This window comes from Lathyrus oleraceus, chromosome 6, assembly GCF_024323335.1.
Source record: "Lathyrus oleraceus cultivar Zhongwan6 chromosome 6, CAAS_Psat_ZW6_1.0, whole genome shotgun sequence".
Classification (NCBI taxonomy): domain Eukaryota; kingdom Viridiplantae; phylum Streptophyta; class Magnoliopsida; order Fabales; family Fabaceae; genus Lathyrus; species Lathyrus oleraceus.
In genome coordinates, this window is record NC_066584.1 from 16953735 (window position 1) to 16974826 (window position 21092).

At 35.2% G+C, this 21092-nt stretch overlaps 1 protein-coding gene across 1 annotated transcript; it reads right to left on the bottom strand.

Annotated features, from left to right (window-relative positions):
- Positions 1-462: 462 nt before the first annotated feature.
- LOC127093721 (uncharacterized) lies at positions 463-2016 on the bottom strand. The gene is made up of 3 exons (XM_051032632.1): positions 1739-2016; positions 1174-1585; positions 463-1050 (listed from the first exon to the last, which is right to left on the bottom strand). The coding sequence occupies exons 1-3, from the start codon at positions 2014-2016 to the stop codon at positions 463-465; spliced, it is 1278 nt and encodes a 425-aa protein (XP_050888589.1).
- Between the last annotated feature and the right edge of the window lie 19076 nt (positions 2017-21092).

Genomic DNA, 21092 nt, shown 5'->3' on the forward strand with positions numbered 1-21092 from the left:
TCAGTGATTTTTCTTAACCATGGTGGATCCATTGGTATGAGTGCCAAAGGATCCTTCGTGAACCTCTTTGATAAGCATGTCCATTTCGTATCCATCCAGGCATATGAGTAAGACCATGTCGTGGTTCCGTTTGTAAGGCACATCACCATTGAGGAAGAATTTAGATGCAAATCTTCTAAGCATTTTCTTATCTTGGCTTAAAGCGTTTGAATAATACTCCTATTCCTGTAGGAATAATTTAATATCGTAATACCAAGGTTTACTATCTATTTCTGCTTCCACCTCTATGAAATATGCCAGCTTATCCAAATGTTGAATCCTTAAAGAAGGTGCTTCATTGTACCATATCACTTTGAACATGGATGATAAAGTAGCTAAGGTGTCTGCTAGTTGATTATCTTCTCGAGAGATGCATTGGAAACTAGTCTCATCAAAGTAAGTGATCATCTTTCGGATGTGGTCTCAATACTTGATTAGCTTAGCATTATGTGTTCCCCATTCTCCCTTGATTTGGTTGATAACAAGAGCATAATCTCCATATACTTCTAAGATCTTGATTCTTAAATTGATAGCTTCGTTGAGTCTTAGGATGTATGCCGCATACTCTGCCATGTTGTTAGTGTAGGTGAAACATAACCTAGATGTAAATGTAATGTGATAAGCCGTTGGAGAAGTTATGATAGCCCTGATCCCACGTCCTTCTACATTTGAGGCACCATCAAATATGAGTTTCCATCGAGATCCTGGCTCAGGTACTTCGTCGGGACCTGGAGTCTCATAATCCCTTATTACCATAACATCTTCATCAAGGAAGTCAAACCGTATAGGTTGATAATCTTCCATTGGCTGGTGAGCGAGATAATCTTCTAACACGCTTCCTTTGATGGACTTTTGGGTGATGTATTCGATGTCATACTCGGTCAATAACATCTGCCACAGTGCAACTCTTCTCGTTAATAATGGCTTTTCAAAGATATATTTAATAGGATTCGTCCTGGATATTAGCAAGGTAGTATGACTCAACTTGTATTGCCTTAGAAGTCTAGCAACCTAGACTAAAGCACAACAAGTTTTCTCTAAAAGAGAATGTCGGGATTTCAAATTAGTGAATTTCTTGCTTAGGTAGTAGATTGCATGCTCTTTTCTTCCGGTCTCATCTTGTTTCCCTAGTACACATCCCATAGAACCATCAAGTACTGTTAAGTACATTATAAGTGGTCTTCCTAGAACTAGTGGTATCAAGATAGGTGGTACTTGCGAATATTCCTTGATTTTATTGAAGGCCTTCTGACAACCTTCATTCCACTCTATGGCTTGATCTTTCTTGAGAAACTTGAAGATTGATTTATAGGTGGTTGTGATATGCGAAATAAATCTAGCGATGTAGTTTAATCTTTCCAAGTATCCTCGAACCTCTTTTTCTGTCCTTAGAGCTGGCATATCTTGGATGGCCCTGACTTTGTCATGATCAACTTTGATTCCTCTCTGGCTGACTATAAATCCCAATAGTTTCCCCGATCTGACTCCAAAAGTGCACTTTGTAGGATTCATACGTAACTTGAACTTCCTTAGACGATCAAAAATTCTACAAATTGACTATATGATCTTCTTTAGTTTTTGACTTTACAATCATATCATCAACATAGACCTCCATCTCTTTGTGGATCATATCATGGAATAATGTCACCATTGCCCTCTGGTACGCTGCCCCAACATTCTTTAGTCCAGATGGCATTACCTTGTATCAGAAGGTGACCAAGGAGTGATAAACATGGTTTTCTCCTTGTCGGTGAAAGACATCTTTATCTGATTATAACCAGAGAATCCATCCATGACTGAAAAGACTGAGAATTGAGTGCTATTGTCTACCAGTACATCAATGTGGGGTAGAGGGAAATCGTCTTTAGGACTTTCCCTATTCATATCTCTAACTTTCCCATCTCTCTTTGGGACTGGCAAGATGTTAGCAACCCATTCTGGATACTTGAAAACAACTAAGAATCTTGCGTCAAACATGTTTTCTGACCTCCTATCTGATCTTGAGAGACATGTATGGTCTAGTCCTTCTCAATTTCTGTTTGACCGAGGGGACACTCTGGTTTGAGCGGTACCTTATGTACAACAATGTCTGTGTCTAGTCCTGGCATGTCTTGATACGACAAAGCAAACATATCTGCATACTCATGTAAATTCTTGACAAATATTTCTTTGATCTTATCCTTTAAGGCAACGCCAAGCTTGATCTTTTGCTTATTTTCTTTGGTCCTCAGATTGATCACATTCACCGGTTCCTGATGAGGTTGAATTTTCTTATCTTCTTATTTTAACAGTCTGACCAATTCTTCAGGAAGCGTGTAATCGTCCTCATCGCCTTCTTCCTCTTGGTTAATTAGGAATTCGAAGTTGTAAAGGATTATAACATTGTTGTTTTCAATCGGTTCATTTATTTATCTGCACGAGGATGGTTTATTTTATTATTATTCTTTTTAATGACATGTTGAGAACGAAAGTGTATGGAAGATTTATTGCCATTTTTTTGGAAAAAGGAAAAACTTGAAAGAACAATGATCTTGATTTGAAAAGAAAAATGCAATTTTATTCATAAATAATATCGTAAAAATAAAGGGAGGCCCTAAAAAGCCTGTCCATTTTCCTTGGGCAGAGCAAAGGACTTATTTAAAAAAAACAGTAAATTACTTCGAAATCGAAATCATCTTCGGAATCTCAACGGCCTTCCAATTGTTGAGAGGGGTATCTGATGAACAACAACACACAAAGTTAGGTATCCCTTTATCTTCTTACTGAATTACGAAAATACGATCTTCATCCCTGTACCCAGCAATGTGGAAAACATCTTGGAGAGTATAAAACTTCCTTTGATTATTCTTCCAAGAATCTATATTAGCCGGTTTATAACCCAACCAGAACCGATTCTTCTTCTCAGGAATCTCTAACAGCTTTCTCCAGCCCAACGTATTTCTACCCTTGATCAATTATGACATTTTATCCCCATGGTGAAACTTCCCTTCCCTTGGGAATCTCTATTCTTCGACTGACTGTTGCAATCTCCAAAGCATGGAAAGGTATCTCCAATGTTTTTCCATCCGCCTCTATGTATCTGAATGACGAGAGGTGACTGATGAACATATCTTCCTCCACATCAAAAATTATTAGCTTATTATCCACTAGGAACTTCAACCTTTGGTGAAGGGTGGAGGTGATGGCTCCCGCTGCATGGATCCAAGGTCGTTCTAGAAGACAACTATACGATGGGTTAATGTCCATCACTTAGAAGGTAATTAGAAATGTATGTGGCCCCACCATAATGGGTAGGTAAACTTCTCCAATCACCATTCTCTTTGAGCCATCAAAGGCTCTAACTATCAACGTTTTGGCTTTCATGGATGTCCTCATAGTATTCAGCTTCCTAATAGTGTTCTTATGTCGGATATTCAAGGATGATCTTATATCTACTAGTACCCTTGAGAGAAGACTATCATGACATTTGACTAATATATGTAAGGCCTTGTTGTGGGCCTTCCCCTATGGTGATAACTCATCATTGTTGAACCCTAAACAACTGATATCAGTGATGTTAGCTACTACTTCGTCGAACTGGTTTACGGTTATATCATGAGTAACATGTGCCTAATTCAAGATCTTCAACAAATCTCCTCTATGAGCCTCAAAATTTAACAAAAGGACAGTATAGAGATTTTAGAAGGTGTCTGGTTTAGCTGATCCACCACCTTATAATCATTTTCCTTATTAACCTTAAGAATTTTCCGGCTTCTTCTTGGGGCACACCCTTCTTGGAAGGTCCTTCTCTTGTACCTACTACTTCTTTCCTCTCTGGTAAGGAATCTGGACTATGCTTGCACTTCTAGACCGGCGTCTTAGGAGACACAAACACATGAGTCTGGATTATGCTTGCACTTCTCCTCTCTAGTAAGGAATCTCAAAGGTTAGGTGTCCATGATATTCTATATCTGAAACATCTTCTATATTCGTTGAGTATCCAATTTGAACTAAGCCTTGGTTCATCATTTATTGAAGACACTTCTTCATCTTCTCACATTTGTCTGGGTCAAACCGACAAATCTTGCAATCGTTATGTAACTCTTAAAACACCTCGTAGCCAATCAATCTTTCACGTATTCTAGACATAGGTGTCTTTATTTGGTCCACCCTATGGATTAAAACACTATCTTCTGGATTTTCAATGGTGTTGATATTTGGGCCATCGTGCTCTAATATTGGATTATTCTTGACGTTTGGATTTTCAGCAGCAAAAGAAATAACCTTACGGTCGAGCAAGTCTCAGACCTTAAATTTAAGGGCCAAACACCTCTTGGTAGTATGCCCCGATGAACCAGCATGAAAATCACATATAGCGTTTACGTCATATCCAGGAGCAGGAGATGTTGGTGGAGGTGCAAGAGGTCTAGTTTCCAACAAACCTCTTTGTAGTAAATATGGAAGGATCTGAGTATATGTCATGGGTATAGGGTCAAAGTCCTTCATAAGCCTTTGCTGATCCCTTCAGGAATATCCATTCTGTTGTTGATTCTGTGGAGGCGGTGCCCTGGGCTGTTGATCTTGAGGCTTAAAGTACGTTGATTGAGGATATTGATTAGGGTTTACTGTATCCACATAGGGATTGTAAGGAACCTGGGGATACCCATCAATAGTAACAGCATTGGCATCACCCTTCTTAGAATTACTGTTGTTAGGATACTTTTTGTTGTTGTGTTGACCAAAAGACGATTTTCTGATATTTTTTCTCTTTAACCATTCTCGATTATTTCCCAATTATCACCAAGTCATCAAAACTTGTTGATACTGACCTTATCATATTTTTATAATATGGGCCTTGCAAAGTGCCCATGAACATATCCACTAGTTCACTCTCCAACAACAGAGGTTGCACATGGGAGGTTAGTTTCCTCCACCTTTGGGCGTACTCCTTAAATGACCCGTTCCCTTTTTGTGGCAGATTCTGCAATTGCATGCGATTGGGAGCCATGTCCAAGTTATATTTGTATTTCCTTAGGAAGGAATTACCTATGCCCTCCAAAGTCTTGACATGGGCTCTTTCCAACTGCATGTACTAGTATAGGGATTCCCCACTTAGACCATCTTGGAAGTTGTGCATAATTAGTTTCTCATTTGCTGCGTAGGCAACCATCTTTCTAACAAACACCCTGAGATGATTCTTAGGGAAATTGATACCCTTGTATTTCTCAAATTCAGAAGTTTTGAATTTTTGAGGTATGATTAGATTCGATACCAAGCCCATCCCCATGGCATCAACTCCGAAGATATTGAAACCTTCAACTACCTTCAACCTTTCTTCCAAGATTTTATATTTGTCTTCAAATCTTGTTTCCCTAATAGTGACAACAGGGTGAGCAGTTGGTTTACTTTTCTGGACCATACCCCTATGATCTTCATCCTTATATCGTTGGCTTGGATCCACGTAGTGGTCTTGTGGGCTTGGTATTTGTATGGGACGAAATGCCCCACTGTGAATAATGGTTGGGATAAACCCTTCAGGATAAAAGGTTCTATTCTTAGTTTCACACCCTTGGATGTTAGATATGAATCCTTGCAGAGGGTTACCATCCACCAATATGTGTGTGTGTGTGTGGTGGGGTGGGGGGGGGGGTGATGCGGAAGAAACCTTCCTTTTGTTAGCCTTAGCTTCTCTGGCCATCATATTAGTGATGATGTGTGTGAGTTGGTCGATCTTATATTTCATCCCTTCCATATTATTTTTCACTGAGTCAATATCCTCCCTGAGAGCAACTTGGTTTTGTTCGAGTTGTTCTTTGGTCTTTTTTGACGAGATCGAGTTTCGTACGACGGTCAGAGATTCAAATTGTCTTGAGCAATGATTCTACGGAAATATGGGAGAACAAAATATTTTTGTTTCCTTTTATGCATGTATTGTATGAATGAATGTATGAGCATGAACAAATATTTTTTAGAGGAATCTTAACCATTCATCGATTGTAAGCAGAATAAATATAATAAAAATTCAAAAGTACTTTATTCAATGATTAAAAGAAAAGGTAACAAGGAAAAACCCCAAAATTGTTCACAACTTAGAAAAAAGGAAACACGCCAAATTGAAAACCCATTACAAATAGGAACTTCTAACATCTTTCCTTAATCCTAGTCCTAAATTCCTCTACCATATAACGACACATCTTGAGAAAGTCTCAAATTTCTCTTTGAGGTTTAAAGATATCTGCCATGAACTCAACTTTCTTCAGACTTCGGGGAATTTACTCAATCAGGTCATTAGATAGTATGACTAATTTTAGATATTTATCCTAATAGTATCTGAATTCTTCTTGCAATTTTACGATAACAACTTTGTCCTTCTCGAGAGCATCCATCATTTCTTGATTATGACCTTCTATATAGATGCACCAATTCCTCATCTCCTTATATGCTTCTTCTAAGAGATGCATTTGTCTCTTGAAATCCACCACTTCTTCATAGGCTTCACTCCATTTTGAAGGACGGAAGACAAATAGATCCTCCACAACTCTTCTCCTTAGTATTGGGTCCATAATTTGTCTTCGGGTTTCACGGAGAGCATTAACTAGGCTTTAGACTTCAACTTCTAAGGCTTGAATGCGAGCTTCATATTTAGCTTCCTTTTGAATCCTAGTTGATTTTAGCCAAGTATACTTCCACTCATCCCTTTGGTGCCAAGCTTGGCCCAATTCCTCTTTGTATGCAATAAGGCTTGAGCTAACAACCCTAAGGTCAGCACAAGCTTGTTCATTCTTTTCCTCTTCCAATTTGGTCCTTTCCTCACTCCTTTTGTTTTTTTCTAAAGCTACACCAAGGTCTCTTTCTAATTGATTCTTCTCACATGTAGTCTTGTAGAACTTCTCCTTTAACTCTTCCTTTTCCTTCTTTAGCTGAAGAATAGTGTCGTTGAGGTTGTTTTCCTCCTCCACGGAGATCATAATAGGAATATGAGCATTTGATGCAATTGGACCCTCTTGAATGAAAGGTAACTTTGTTATGCATGCTCTTTCTTTCATCCACTAGGCATAAGGTACAATGGTCTCTTATCTTGGTCATTTAAGGATTCCCTGGTTGAGTTGTCCTCAAGCATGAATGATCCTCTGGATAGTAGGATGGTTCCTATTTGTTTCTTGTAGGATGAAACCCTCCAATAATTTATCTTTAGGTTTATATGCTAAAGGATGCCCCAATTTCCTTGCAGCCAATATAAGGTTATAGGTTATGCATCCTCTTGACCCTATAAGAGGTACGCTATGAAATTCTTCGTAGCTTAAGATCATATCCTTGCGGTTGAGAATCTGGGGGAACCACATGATGTCCTTTTGATTGAGTGAGACCAAATATTGGTCCCACTTGTGTCTGTTCATTCCTTCAATAGTGGTTATATCTTTAGACAGGTGAGAAATAAGCCACTTATAAAGTAGAGTTATACAATACATCATCATACCTCCGTTCTTGGTATGTCTTTGGTAGAGGGTATAATAGATATCAGCAAGGAGAGTAGGTACAAGATCTTCATCTCCAACTTTTACGGCAAAAAATATATTGATGGTTGTATAATCCACAAAGTACTTTTTGGTGGGAACAAGTATTAATCCGAAGGTAAGGAGGATCATAATGTTATCCATGGAATCCCATTATATTGAGGTAGCAAAGCCATCATCCCTTTTCTCTATATACTCTCTCGGAAAGCCTTTAAGGTCTCCACAAACCCTCAAGTTAGCTTACAAGTCAACTTCATGGATACTAAGGTGATAAGCCATCTCCTTTATTGTAGGATGACACCCTGTCATTTTAAATGGGCCCTTCATGGGTTTAGAAATCTCTAGGATCTTGCCAAACTCTTCAAGGGTCGGAGCCAGTTGGAAATCTTAAATCTGGGATCATCTAAGTGTAGGTAAAAGAATTGTGCAAAGGAAGTCAAAGCTTTCCTTTTGCATAGGGACATTGAAGAGGTCCAATATCTTTCAAAACTTGTAATTCAAGGAATTCTTCCTACCTTTGCTCAAGCTCATGACATAGTTCCTTAGGTTATCAGTCTTGAGTTCCCTTATTTTGAACTGAAGGATTTTCCTTTTACCAGATTCCATTATAATTTAAGGTGCTTGGATGATAAGATTCATGGAGTGAATGTAAAAAATATGATTTTAATGTTGGTATGATTTGATTTTTTGATTTTTTTTGATTTTTAGGATATGTAATGGTAATATGCAAGTATGACCTAGGTAAGGTAGTCTTCTTATAATAGGTTAGCTCTACTTTTAGACTACCCAAAACCCTCACCTGTAATATCTAAGTTTAAGATAGTAGCCCTGACGACAGAGACAATACCCTTGTTTTATCATGAGAATGAGCAAGTCTTTGTATGGTAATCCTTCAGGATAAATCTTAACTGGACGGGACCCTAGTAACAATTGTTGGGGATTGATAACATAAGGTCACCGTGGATGAAGTAGGTTCTAGAAAAAAGGTTCATAGAGTCATGGACCACATCCAAATTATCAACATATTAAGGGCTAACCCTATTGTGAAGATACTTTTGGGGTATATATTCTGAGTGTAGCTTCCATGTATCTTTGAGATGCAGAACCTCTCAGAAAATATTTCAGTTCTATGTCTTAACTTAGGTTTTTCTCATGCCAGAGTTTTAGCTTCTCACATAATAACATTCACATCTGATGACATGATAATATATATAATGATAAAGATATAAAATATGGAAAGATAAATAAAATAAATAATAAAGAAGCAAGTAAATAAGTAGATAAATAAAATAGAGAAAACAAACACACAAAACCCTGGAACTATAGGTTAGGATGAACTCTCTTTAGGGAGATAGGTTTCCCAGCAGAATCGTCAATTGTCGCGGCAGGAAAAATTACAGAGTCGACACCATATTTTATTTGTTCCTAAGGAACAGATAAATAATGATAAAACCTATAGTTAAAGGGAGAGAATGGGGTTCAAGAGTCGGTTAAGCAAGGGAAAGATGTTAGGCACCCCTCACTTTCATTGTACTCAATGGGATCCTCCTCTAATCCTAGGGTTAGTGTGTGTTTCTAAGAGAATGTTTGCCTATATATTTTCTATCTATTTATTTACGAAGAAAACACTATTATTTAAAGAAAATAATTGATTGACAAAGTTTAGACACATAAAAGGTTTTTTTTTGTTATCGTACTCGCTAGAATGCTAAGACTCTATATCTACGTACCTTCACATTATGTGAAGGATCAGAGTACCGTAGTTTTTCTAGAAAATGCTTGTTTGTTTTGTATTTTTTAGATTGTGAAAGTTCTCAACGCATCGAGGGAGGAGAAATAATTGATTTTTGAAAATGCCTCAATGCACAAGGGCACAGGACTTAAACTTAGAATGTGTGGTATTGATTTTATGTTAATTGATTAGTTTACAAAAATGTTATAATTAATTTGATTTAGAAATTAAATTGAATGATATAACTATATTACATGATTGATTTTCATTTTGAGATTTTAAACATAATTAGATAAATGACAGAAAAATCATTACGATCTCGATTAAACCCTAATTATCCTAGTAACGTCCCAAAAGTTATCCCTAAAATTAAACATAAAATTATATTAATAAACCTTAATTATTAAAACATATTTTTTGTATTTTTGAAATTCAAAATTAAATTAAATAAACCCTTAACTACTAAAATTAATTGTTTAAATTAAATTAATTAATTATTAATTAAATAGTAACGATGACTCGATATAAATAAAGAGTTAAACTAATTAATTAAATAAAAAAGTAGGGGATGCATTTTGTGTCGGGTAGGTATTCTTATTAAATAAATATTTTTGTATATTTGTTTTGATTTTTTTGGTTTTTTCTAGCTAAACGAATTGAAAGATATTTCCGATTCTCTTTTTTATTCCTTATTTTTTTATTTACTTTTTTTAATGAAATTATGATAATAAAAAAGCTAACTATTTATTTATAATTACAAAAGATTATATAAATAATAATAATAATGAACAGTTTGAATAAAAAAATATGAATTAAAGTATTTACTGCCTAACAAAGTAAAAGTACTCTTAAATCCACTTTAAATATCAAACATTAATCACAAATACGAGAAATTCATACAACAACAAAGAGTCACATGCAAATTATAGATATAATAGTAAAAGAAAACCAACATACGGGGATGAGGTTGTTCCCGATAAGCAAAGACGCAAAAGTTCTCGCTTTTTTGATATCTCATTCTTTTTCACGCTCTTTGCTCTTAACTTTCTCTTAATTCTTATTCTTTTGCTTGTTCTTGGTTGCAAGGTCTTGTTGATGGAATGAAGACCTAGGGTTTAGTTGTTGTTCTTCAATGTGAAGACCAACAACTTTTAAGGAGTGAATTTGTGAATTATGGATGGAAAAAATATAAAAAATTTGTGCTATTTATATATAAGAATTAAGTCAAAAATTGAATGAGATTTAAATATTTTTGGAATGATTTCATTTCACCTGATTTTATCTATTTCTTAAAGGCTAAGTCAATGAATCTGGATGGATTCATGACTTTGTGAATAAATTGAATACAAATAAATTTTGATAATAAAAAATAATGTGTTAAATGTAATAATAAAAAGATTTTGATTTTTTTAATACTAATTTTTATTTAATTTTTTTAGATCAAAAATATAAAAAATGAATATTATAATAATTATTAAAAATAAAATAATAAAAAATTCAAAAATATATAAATAAAAATAAAATAGTGAAATTTTAAGTATAAAATAAAACATAAAAAGTAGAAAAATTCTGAAAGTGAAAAAAAAAGTGGGGAAAGTGAGATTCAAACTTAAGACCTCTCATTTGTAGCTCATTTCTCACGCTCTTTTATCAATTGTGCCATTTCATTTATTCAAAATAAAGTGACACTAAAAATCATATGAAGGGTGAGTAAAATTTAGGGTACGACACCGTCAAACCAGACGCACACGCTAACATTATCCTAATCTTGGAAAAAACTCCACAACATAATTATTTTATGCACTCTTGATATGTAACTTATTTTTTGTAACCATAACATTTCATATTGAAGAAAACTTTAAGTAACAACAAAACGAACACAAGCACAATAGAAAATAACAACACGAAGAACAAATAAAAGGAATTAACATTACATATCTAAGAGATTATAATCATCAAAACGATATCATTTGGTCCAAATATCGTAATACAAACATCACTGTCAATTTTAATTAACTTCCAAAATCGAATTGGTTCGCCATTTTCATTCGCACTGTTGAACACTGAAACAAGCTTAACAATTATTCTATTTTTCACCATCGTGAATCTCTCAGTCTAACCAACGAATCATGCTCCTCTCAAAATGTTTAGAAGTCTAAGTGTTCCAAAGTCGGACCTTCATCGGAGGCTTGAGAATTGAATAACAAACATGAGCATCTATTTTAAGAATCATGTTAGACATTTAGAAGAAAAACTTAAGAATGAAACGAGATGATGTGTGTAAAATGGTAGAGAATGAAGACCTATTTATAAAAAAATCAAATACACTTAGGCGTTAGGGGGTATGACGCCTCATTTCATCCCTATAATGCATGCGACACTTTTATGGACATATTAGTAATGTATGCATCAATAGGATGTGACGGTTGTGTATATTTTATAGTGCATGTATCATCACCTTTGACACTCCCTCTCTGCTACGACTTTTTTATGTTTGAAACATGAGTATGTTGATTAATAATGGAGAAAAATGGTTATTGGAGTATTTAAATTGAAAATGTTGATTATTTTAAAAAAAAAACATGAATCCACTTGGACACCATAGACTTTAATTATGGTGAGATTTAAAGAAAAAGAAAAAATATTAAAAATGATAAAAAGTTAATTTAAAATAAACGGTCAACTTAATTTTTAAATTATCATTAATTTATTTAATTTAATTCTTAAAATGTTAAAATCAACTAAAACTTTGTAAGAAATTCACTAAAATTGATAATTTAATCCTTAACTTTAATAGTTTAAAATTAAATTTATAAGAGATGAATAGTTTTGAAACCAATAGCATTAAACGGGTCTCATTATTTTCTTTTTCTCAACCATTCTTTGAATTATTATTACATTTTACCATCTCTTGAGTTACAAAGCAAGAGGGTAAAAAGAATAAAAAACTCTAATCTTAAAAAAAAAAGTTTATGCAAAATATTATTCTATCTCCAATGAGGAGAAAAAAGACATCACAATGTCATATTTAGAAGAGACGTCGAGTATGTAATCAATATATTGATTGCATTCATTGTAGATATTAATAAATATATTTTCATACTTTCGATCAACCTAACATGTTTATGTTTCTTGCAAATAATTATATATATATATATATATATATATATATATATATATATATATATATATATATATATATATATATATATATATATATATATATATATATATATATATATATATATATGACAAAGTAACATTAATAAGAAACAAATCCACCTATTTATCTGTAAGGTAATTTAATGTATTGTAATACTCAACCTCACTTTATGTTAATTTAAAGTGCAATAATTTTAATATCTCTAGGAATATTTGATGTTATCAATTTTTTTTTTAAAATTTAAAATAATCAATTTTTTTTAAAAATATATTAAAATAACCAAGTTTGGTAGATGATGGCCAGATGAATTAACGTATCCCATACCAATAAGAGGAGGCGCCAGTAGTATTGGCGCACATGCATTGGACCTCATGAGGAGGCGCCAATGCTTGTGGCGCCTGCATTGGCCCTCATGAGGAGGCGCCAATGCCTCTAGCGCTTAAATGTGTTTTTAAAGGTGGATGTATGCGCCAATTCATCTGGCGCATACACCCCCTCATATTATTTTTTTTATTTTAATCTTTTTAGTTATTTAATTTTATTTTATTTTATTTTTAATATTTAATATTTATTATTTAATACATAAAAAATAATAATGAAAAAAATAAATTCATTAAATATGTAATAATTGGTTACATTGGACATACAAAATACTAATGACCCACCGATTATAACGTCCCCCGGTTCCACATCCCGGTGCGTTAGTTTGTCTCCGAGGTCTTCCACGATTTTCTTGAGGTGTTTGTGGTCTTTGGGTGCTGACCTGATCGAGCGATGGCTGGTTGGAAGGTGCGGCGGATGTTCTGGCGGTATTTGACAGATGTTTCATCATTTGCTCCCAATATCCGAAGGGGCTCTGATCAACGACGCTTCCGTAATGGAGTTCGGTGCCCATGTCATCGTAGTTAGGGCGTTGGGGTTGGATGAATTATGGATGATATAGTTGCCCAAATTGGGTCATTGAGTCGTTTTGAAAACGAAGCAATGGTTCTTGGGGCGTACTATAGTTAAACAGTGGTTGGGTGCTCATTGATGGGGGGCTACGATGACGTGACCCATATGAATCATCTGGGCTATAGAAGATTGTGGTTACGGGGTTTGATTCTTGGTTTTGTGTTTGGATGGGTGGTATAAATGGATTGCGACGTTGGATGGTTGGTTGTTGGGTGATTGGCATGAACGGGTTGCGATGTTGGGTGTGTGGTTGTTGTGTGTATGTGGTCGGTTGATGTTGTGTGGTTGGTTGTTGGGTTTGGGTGGGTTCACATTGGTGTTGGGTTGGTTCGCATTGGTGTTGGGTGGTGAATTGATGTGGGGCATACGACAACGAAGCAAGTTGGCACAGATCCATCAAATACCGCGACTCAGATACAAATTGTTGAGTTGTTACAGACCTAAACCATGTCATATATTGTTGAGTCAGTCTTGCACCTTGGATGACTGGTTCGTTCAAGATGTGTTGTCGTCGATTCCTCCATTGACGACACATGTCTTTTGCAAAGTCTCTCCAGTCAGAATAATCCCACTGTGCATCGACCCTTTTTTTATGCCAATTCCCCAAACACGTGGGAGATTCTGGAATATGTTGTAGCATTCCGAACTGTAGTTTGACCCGATCACTTTGGTGCATTTCCACTGTAGTGAATCGGATAATCAGTGTCTTTGCTGTCCAAACTGCAACATCGTCATGGTTCATATCATGATTCAGACCCAGATATGGCCTCCAAACAAAATGTAAAACAATACCAAATCGTTAGATGGAAAATAATTTGAGAAGTATTTTTAAATTAAAATATAGTTTGGTAGGAGTATTACATCGTCATGTCCAATGTGGTCCAATAGATTTCGATAGACTACAATAGTGTATTTCAGACACCCATTGTAGTTCATTCCCCTTACTAACCACCTAAGATAATAAAAAGAAGTAAAAAATATTATTTAGTGTTAATTTAAATAATAAATATAATTAACTAAATGGTGAATGGTAAAGTGTTAGACTTACTTGGTTGCAAAGGGGAACACGAATGAACGCTCATTTATCGGGGTGAGCGACGACATTCTAGACCACCCCCAAGCTTGAAGCAAATAAGCACATGAAAAAAAAGTACAGGTATTCTTTTTTGCAGTTCTACACATTGCACTATATAGATGGACCAACACAGCTGAACCCCAACTATAAGTGTTTACCTTATTAATGTTGCGTAAAAAAGGTAAATACATTATATTCACAGAATTACCTGTACTTTCTGAAAACAAAAGGTTACCAAATAAAATCATAATATAACACTGAGCTTTTATTATTTTCTCATACTCGGTTGAATCGTCGGACAATACTATACTGGCATAATATTGTTTTAGGTATTTTAAATTTATACCTTGCCCCCTTGCTTGACCAGATGTGTCTCCCTCAGTTTCGTCGTCTAACAAAGGGGCACTCAATAATTCATTGCATATATTGTTGTCTTGGTTAACTTGCCCATTCACTGCCTTTCCGTTTATACGGAGACCCAACAACATGTGCACGTCCTCAAGTGTGACGGTACACTCACCAATCGGAAAGTGAAATGTGTGGGTCTCGGGTCTCCACCTCTCTAACAAAGCCAGAATGAACTTGTAATCCACCGAGTACGAAACAAAGTTTAGTAGATTTCCAAATCCACATCCTCTAATATATGGTTCTATTAAATGATCGTGGGGTACATATTCATGTACACGACATCTAAACCGCTTTGGATCCTAATAACAAAAAAGTAAGAAAATACAATTAGAAGAAGAAATACATACTCAACAAACACACATCTATAAGAAGTAATCCAAAAATAGAAACTAAAAAGAGAGAGATTACAAAGGTATAACACAAAGAAGATATGTATTAGAAGTAATCCAAAAATAGAAACTAAAAAGAGAGTGATTACAAAGGTATAACACAAAGAAGATATGTATTAGAAGTAATCCAAAAATAGAAACTAAAAAGAGAGAGATTACAAAGGTATAGCACAAAGAAGATATGTATTAGAAGTAATCCAAAAATAGAAACTAAAAAGAGAGAGATTACAAAGGTATAACACAAAGAAGATATCTAAGATAAGACATTGCGTAAGAAGGTTGTCAATGTAGGTTACGCATTATCAGAACCTTCTTTCAAACACTACCGCGAGGAAATAAGATTGTCGAACGAAGATGCAGTTCGGTGGATCGATAGTATTCCGTTGGAGAAATGGACTAGGGCATACGACAATGGTCAGTGTTGGGGCCACATGACAACAAATCTTGTGGAATCAATGAACTCTATCTTTAAAGGCATCCGTAACCTACCAATAACCGCTTTGGTGCAAGCTACATATTTCAGGCTATGGGCGTTGTTTGAAACCAGACGCTCAAAATGGAGTTCAGTGTTGCAATCTGGACAGTTGTTCAGTGATGCTTCAATGAAATTCATCAGACATGAAGCTGCCAAAGCAAACACACACGTGGTTACGATATTTGACCGAACTAAAGGTTGGTTTAGTGTTGCCGAGTCCATGGATCACAATGAGGGCATGCCGATGGGACAATACAGATTCGAACTAGATAGAGGTTGGTGCGACTGCGGAAGGTTCCAAGCCTTTCATACCTCCTGCTCCCATGACATTGCGGCGTGCTCAAACGTTCGAAGGGATCCATCCTACTTCCTATCTGAAGTTTACAAAGTCGCCAGCCTTTCAAATGTTTATAAAATTAGTTTTTCGGTAGTGGCAAAAGAGGATTATTGGCCAGAATATCAAGGGGACATCGTCTGGCACAACGAAGTTATGCGAAGGAAGAAAAAGGGTCACCCTAACAGCACCCGGATTCGAACCGAAATGGATACGACGAACAAAATGGTTAGACTATGTAGTTCATGCCGTCAACTAGGTCACAATCGTAATAACTGTCATAGTGTTGGAACGAGCACAACCAGATAAATTCAGATGTACCTCTGTTGCTATATATGGAAAACTAAATTTATTTCAAAGTACCTCTGTTGCAATATATGGAAAACGAAATTTACTTCATAGTAGACGTCTGTGACGAAAAGACAGTTGTTCATAAAAAATAACACAAACAATTAAAACAACTAGAATACAAAAACTATGCGATTACAACCATCAAAACAATTTTGAACATGTAACGCATCATCCTACGAGCGTCTTGGTCGGTCTTAATATCCACCCATTCGCGCACTTCTCCGATTTAGTTGAACGTAGACACAAGCCATTGTATTCTTCTAATCCGTTCACCCTCTCTAATTTCTCCCTCTAACCAACTGTACAACGTCCGATTAAGACGTTCAAACGTATCTGTGTTCCAAAGTCGAACCTGTATCGGAGCCGCAATGGCAGAAAATATTACATAAGCATTTCGTTTCTGAATGTATGCAGACATTGTTGAAACAAAGAAAATTGAAATTGATGGTTGAACTAGACTAGGAGATGAATTTGAGTGAAAATAATTGTATGCAAGGCGTAGTATTTATGGAGACGGAACATCTATTGGACAAAACACGTGGGCGCCAGTTGAATTGGCGCCCACATGACCATTACAAGCAGGCGCCACATGAATTGGCACCCACCTTTAAAAACACATTCAGGCGCCAGAGACATTGGCGCCTCCTCATGAGGGCCAATGCAGGCGCCACAAACATTGACGCCTCCTCGTGAGGCCCAATGCATGTGCGTCAATGCTACTGGGGCATCCTTTTATTGGTATGGGGGTGCGTCAATTCATCTGACGCATCCTCTACCAAACTTGGTTTTTTTGGTTTTTTTTTTTGAAAAATTGGTTATTTCAGATTTTTTTTTGAAAAATTTGATTATTTTGAAAGAAAAAAATTTGCCTTCGCCCTCAGGATATATTACAATTTTTTATTTACTAGTTTTGCTAATATTTGTATAAATGACATTAGTAAGAATCGAATTCACTTATTTATGTTTAGAGTGATTTTTGGCCATTAAAATTGAATCCACTTGTTATATTTAAAATAATTTGAACTAATTTAAAATAGTTTAATAATATTATTATTATTTAAAATAATCTATAACCTTATTTTGCATCCTATTTTAATCAGAATCTTGGCTCCGACAAATTTTTGTCTGCCCTATTTGGGGTTGTATAAAAATATAATTATTTTTAAAAAAATGAAAATGTTAATATTATACTAAACAAATTAAACATTATTGTATCAACTACAATTAGTTGTAAAGACTAACATTAATCCGAGTCCTAGTGATATAGTAATTTAAATTCGAACTTGAAATTTTAAAAAAAAAAGACTTTTACAATCAAACCACTAAAATATAAATAACATTGACAATTATCCTTATTTTTTCTTAAGGCTAAGATTTGAGAAAAAATATCCTCAATCACTTGAATCAAGATGTCGAATAATTAAGAAAAAATATATTCAACTGACTAAATTGAAAACTATTGTGACAAGCGTCACACAAATAACGAATAAAATTATATGAAAGATTGAATTTCTTGAACAAACACAAAAAATCCTTTTAGGTTTACGAAAGAGGGAGAAAAGAGAAGAAGAAGAACAAAAATTGATTAAAACCGTTTTACTATTTACTTTCACAATTAGGAAAAATTGTTTACAAAAAAATATCAACCAACCTTAATGCTCTCTCAACAACCTGAGATAGCAGCCTATTTATAGACTACAAGCTAATTTAACCAACAAGGTAACTTATATAACTGCATGCTTGAACAAACTTCGACTACAACATGCACATTTTCGACTCATGCATGCTTGAACAAACTTCGACTACAACATGCACAACTCTTCTCAAAACATGAAGTTATCCCTGTCAGGACTAGAGTTTGATCCAAAATACCACAAATCTCCACCTTGGAACAAACTCTACAACATAAAGGAAACAAACTAGTTTTCATCATGCAATTTTATCAACTACATATGGTGGAAGAACTTGCTACTAGGCAATGACTTATTGATCATATCTGCAGCATTGTGATCTATCGAAACATTCATCACTTTGATTTCTCCACTATCAATTTTCTCCCTAACAAAATGCAACCTAATATTAATGTGTTTTATTCTCTCATGATAGACTGAATTATTTGGCAGATGTATGATACTTTGACTGTCACATTTAACAGTGATAACTCGACCTTGAAGTTTCATTTTCTTAACAAACCCTTCAAGCCATAATGTTTCTTTCACAACTTCAATGAGGGCAATATATTCAATTTCGATGGTTGATAAGGCAACAACCTTCTGAAAAGAAGTTTTCTAACTGATTGTTGTACCAAACATTGTGAAAACATATCCAGAAAGAGATTTTATGGTATCCATACATCCTACATAGTCAGAGTCGACAAAATCCTTCGACTTTAACTTCACCATCATTCATGGCTCCACAATACGACATGTCTGGCCTCGTACATACCATAACATACATCAAAGAACCTACTATACTAGCATACAAAATCCTATTTATATAGGCTTTTTCGACTTTAGTACTCGGACTTTGAGTAGTACTCAACTTGAATTGAGGATTTGTTGGTGTTATAACATGCTTTGAATTCGACATACCAAATTTATCGAGAATCTTCTTCAGGCATGTCTCTTGAGATAAGCATAATCTTGAATGCTCTCTATCTCTCCGAATGTCAATCCCAAAAATTCGGGTGGAAGCTCCCAGATCCTTCATGACGAACTCCTTATCGAGTTCAACCTTCACCTTCATACCATCCTCGACACTGTTGTTTGCTATGAGGATGTCATTCACATAAAGCAACAAAATAATATGAGAACTTCCAGGTCATAATCTGAAGTAAACACAATGGTCGAACTGACTCCTAGTGAAACCTATGTATGCCATGAACTTATCGAATATCCTATTTCATTGTCGAAGAGATTGTTTCAGACCATATAATGACCTATTCAACTTGCACACATAATCTTCCTTTCCTCTTTCTGCATACTCTTCATGTTGCCTCATTAGGATTATTTCATCTATATCACCATACATGAATGTTGTCTTTACATTCATCTTTTTAAGTTCTAAGTCGGACTTTTCCACCATGGCCAACAACATTCTAATGGATATGTGATTTACAACAGGTGAGAACACATCATTAAAGTCAACTCATTCTTTCTGAGTGAACCTCATAACAACTAACATTGCCTTAATCTCTACAAGTGAGGTTCTTGATGAAGAACCTAGAGACTACAAGGAAGCTCTAAAGGATCCACGTTCATTGCACCCGTTTGTTGTGACAATCGCCGCACCAGAAACGAATAAAACAATGGGAAAGATTGAGTTTCTTGAATAAACCCAATAAACCCTTTTTAGGTTTATGAGAGAGAGAGAGAGAGAGAGAGAGAGAGAGAGAGAGAGAGAGAGAGAGAGAATAGGGAAGAAGAAGATGAATTGGTTAAAACTATTTTACTATTTACTTTCACGATTAGGGAAAATTATTTACAAGAAAATATCAACCAACCTTAACCCTATTTCTTATCAAACCTGCCATATTTATTCAAGATTTCCCTTTAATAGACAAACCTTCACCAACAGGCGATTACTTATGCTCTTTTTGTTTGTTCAAATCCTTAGATTACAAGGCTGGTTGAGCTTTTTCAAAGGTTAGGGAATTTCTTCCATACAAGAAAGTTTCTTTGAAATGAGCACGGGACTTAGGTAATCACACAACAACAATAACCCTTGATCTTCATCATCAATCTTGACCTCGATAGTCTCAAGATCAAGAATCAACTTGTTGAATATATCCAACTGCTCAGCCAAGACTTTGTCTTCACTCATCTTAAATGAATGCAAAGCTTACTTTAGGTACAAACGATTTACTAGGGATTTAGTAACGTACAACCCTTCGAGTTTTCTCAACACACCTGTTGCAATTTTCACCTTTGAAACCTGCCTCAGAACCTTATCTCCAAGGCTTAAAATGATTGCACTGTGGACTTTCTCCATTATCGCCGTATTCTCCTTCTTTAGTAGGGCAACAATCATCTTCTCTAATCCTTTCAACGCTTTTAACAAAACCTATTGAACCAGTAGGACTTGCATTTTTAAGCGCCATAAACCAAAATCATCCACACCAGTGAATTTCTATATATGATACTTCGTTGGTGACATCTTGTCCACACTCACCCCACCATTTTGTTGTTACAAACGCCGCACTAGTAACGAATAAAACTATTAGAAAGATTGAGTTTCTTGAACAAATATAAGAAACCCTTTTAGGTTTATGAAAAAGAGAGAAAGGGGAAGAAGAAGAAGAAGAATTGGTTAGAACCGTTTTATTATTTACTTTCACAATTAGGGCAAATAGTTTACAAACAAATATCAACCAACCTTAATTCTCTCTTAATAACCTGAGAGAGCAACTTATTTATAGAATACAAACTAACTTAACCAACAAGTTAATTTATACAACTGCATGCTAACATGCACATCTTTGACTCCTGCATACTTGAATAAACTTCGACTACAACAACCCAACTCTTGTCAAAACATAAAACTATTCATTTCGAGACTAGAATTCGATCCAAAATACCATAAAAACTAATATGATAATTAATCAAAAGAATAAAAAATATAGAATACCACGATGAATTCATTAGGATAACAATTTTTTTAACTATATGAGTGTTTATATA

What these genes read in the sequence shown, in the direction of transcription:
- LOC127093721 (XM_051032632.1), bottom strand. Translation starts at nt 2,016, where the DNA reads ATGTTTGACGCAAGATTCTTAGTTGTTTTCAAGTATCCAGAATGGGTT. An exon ending in TGGTCACCTTCTGATACAAG is followed by an intron (nt 1,586 to 1,738) that starts GTAATGCCATCT and finishes GTCAATTTGTAG; the next exon opens with AATTTTTGATCGTCTAAGGA. An exon ending in TTGATGGTTCTATGGGATGT is followed by an intron (nt 1,051 to 1,173) that starts GTACTAGGGAAA and finishes GCTTTAGTCTAG; the next exon opens with GTTGCTAGACTTCTAAGGCA.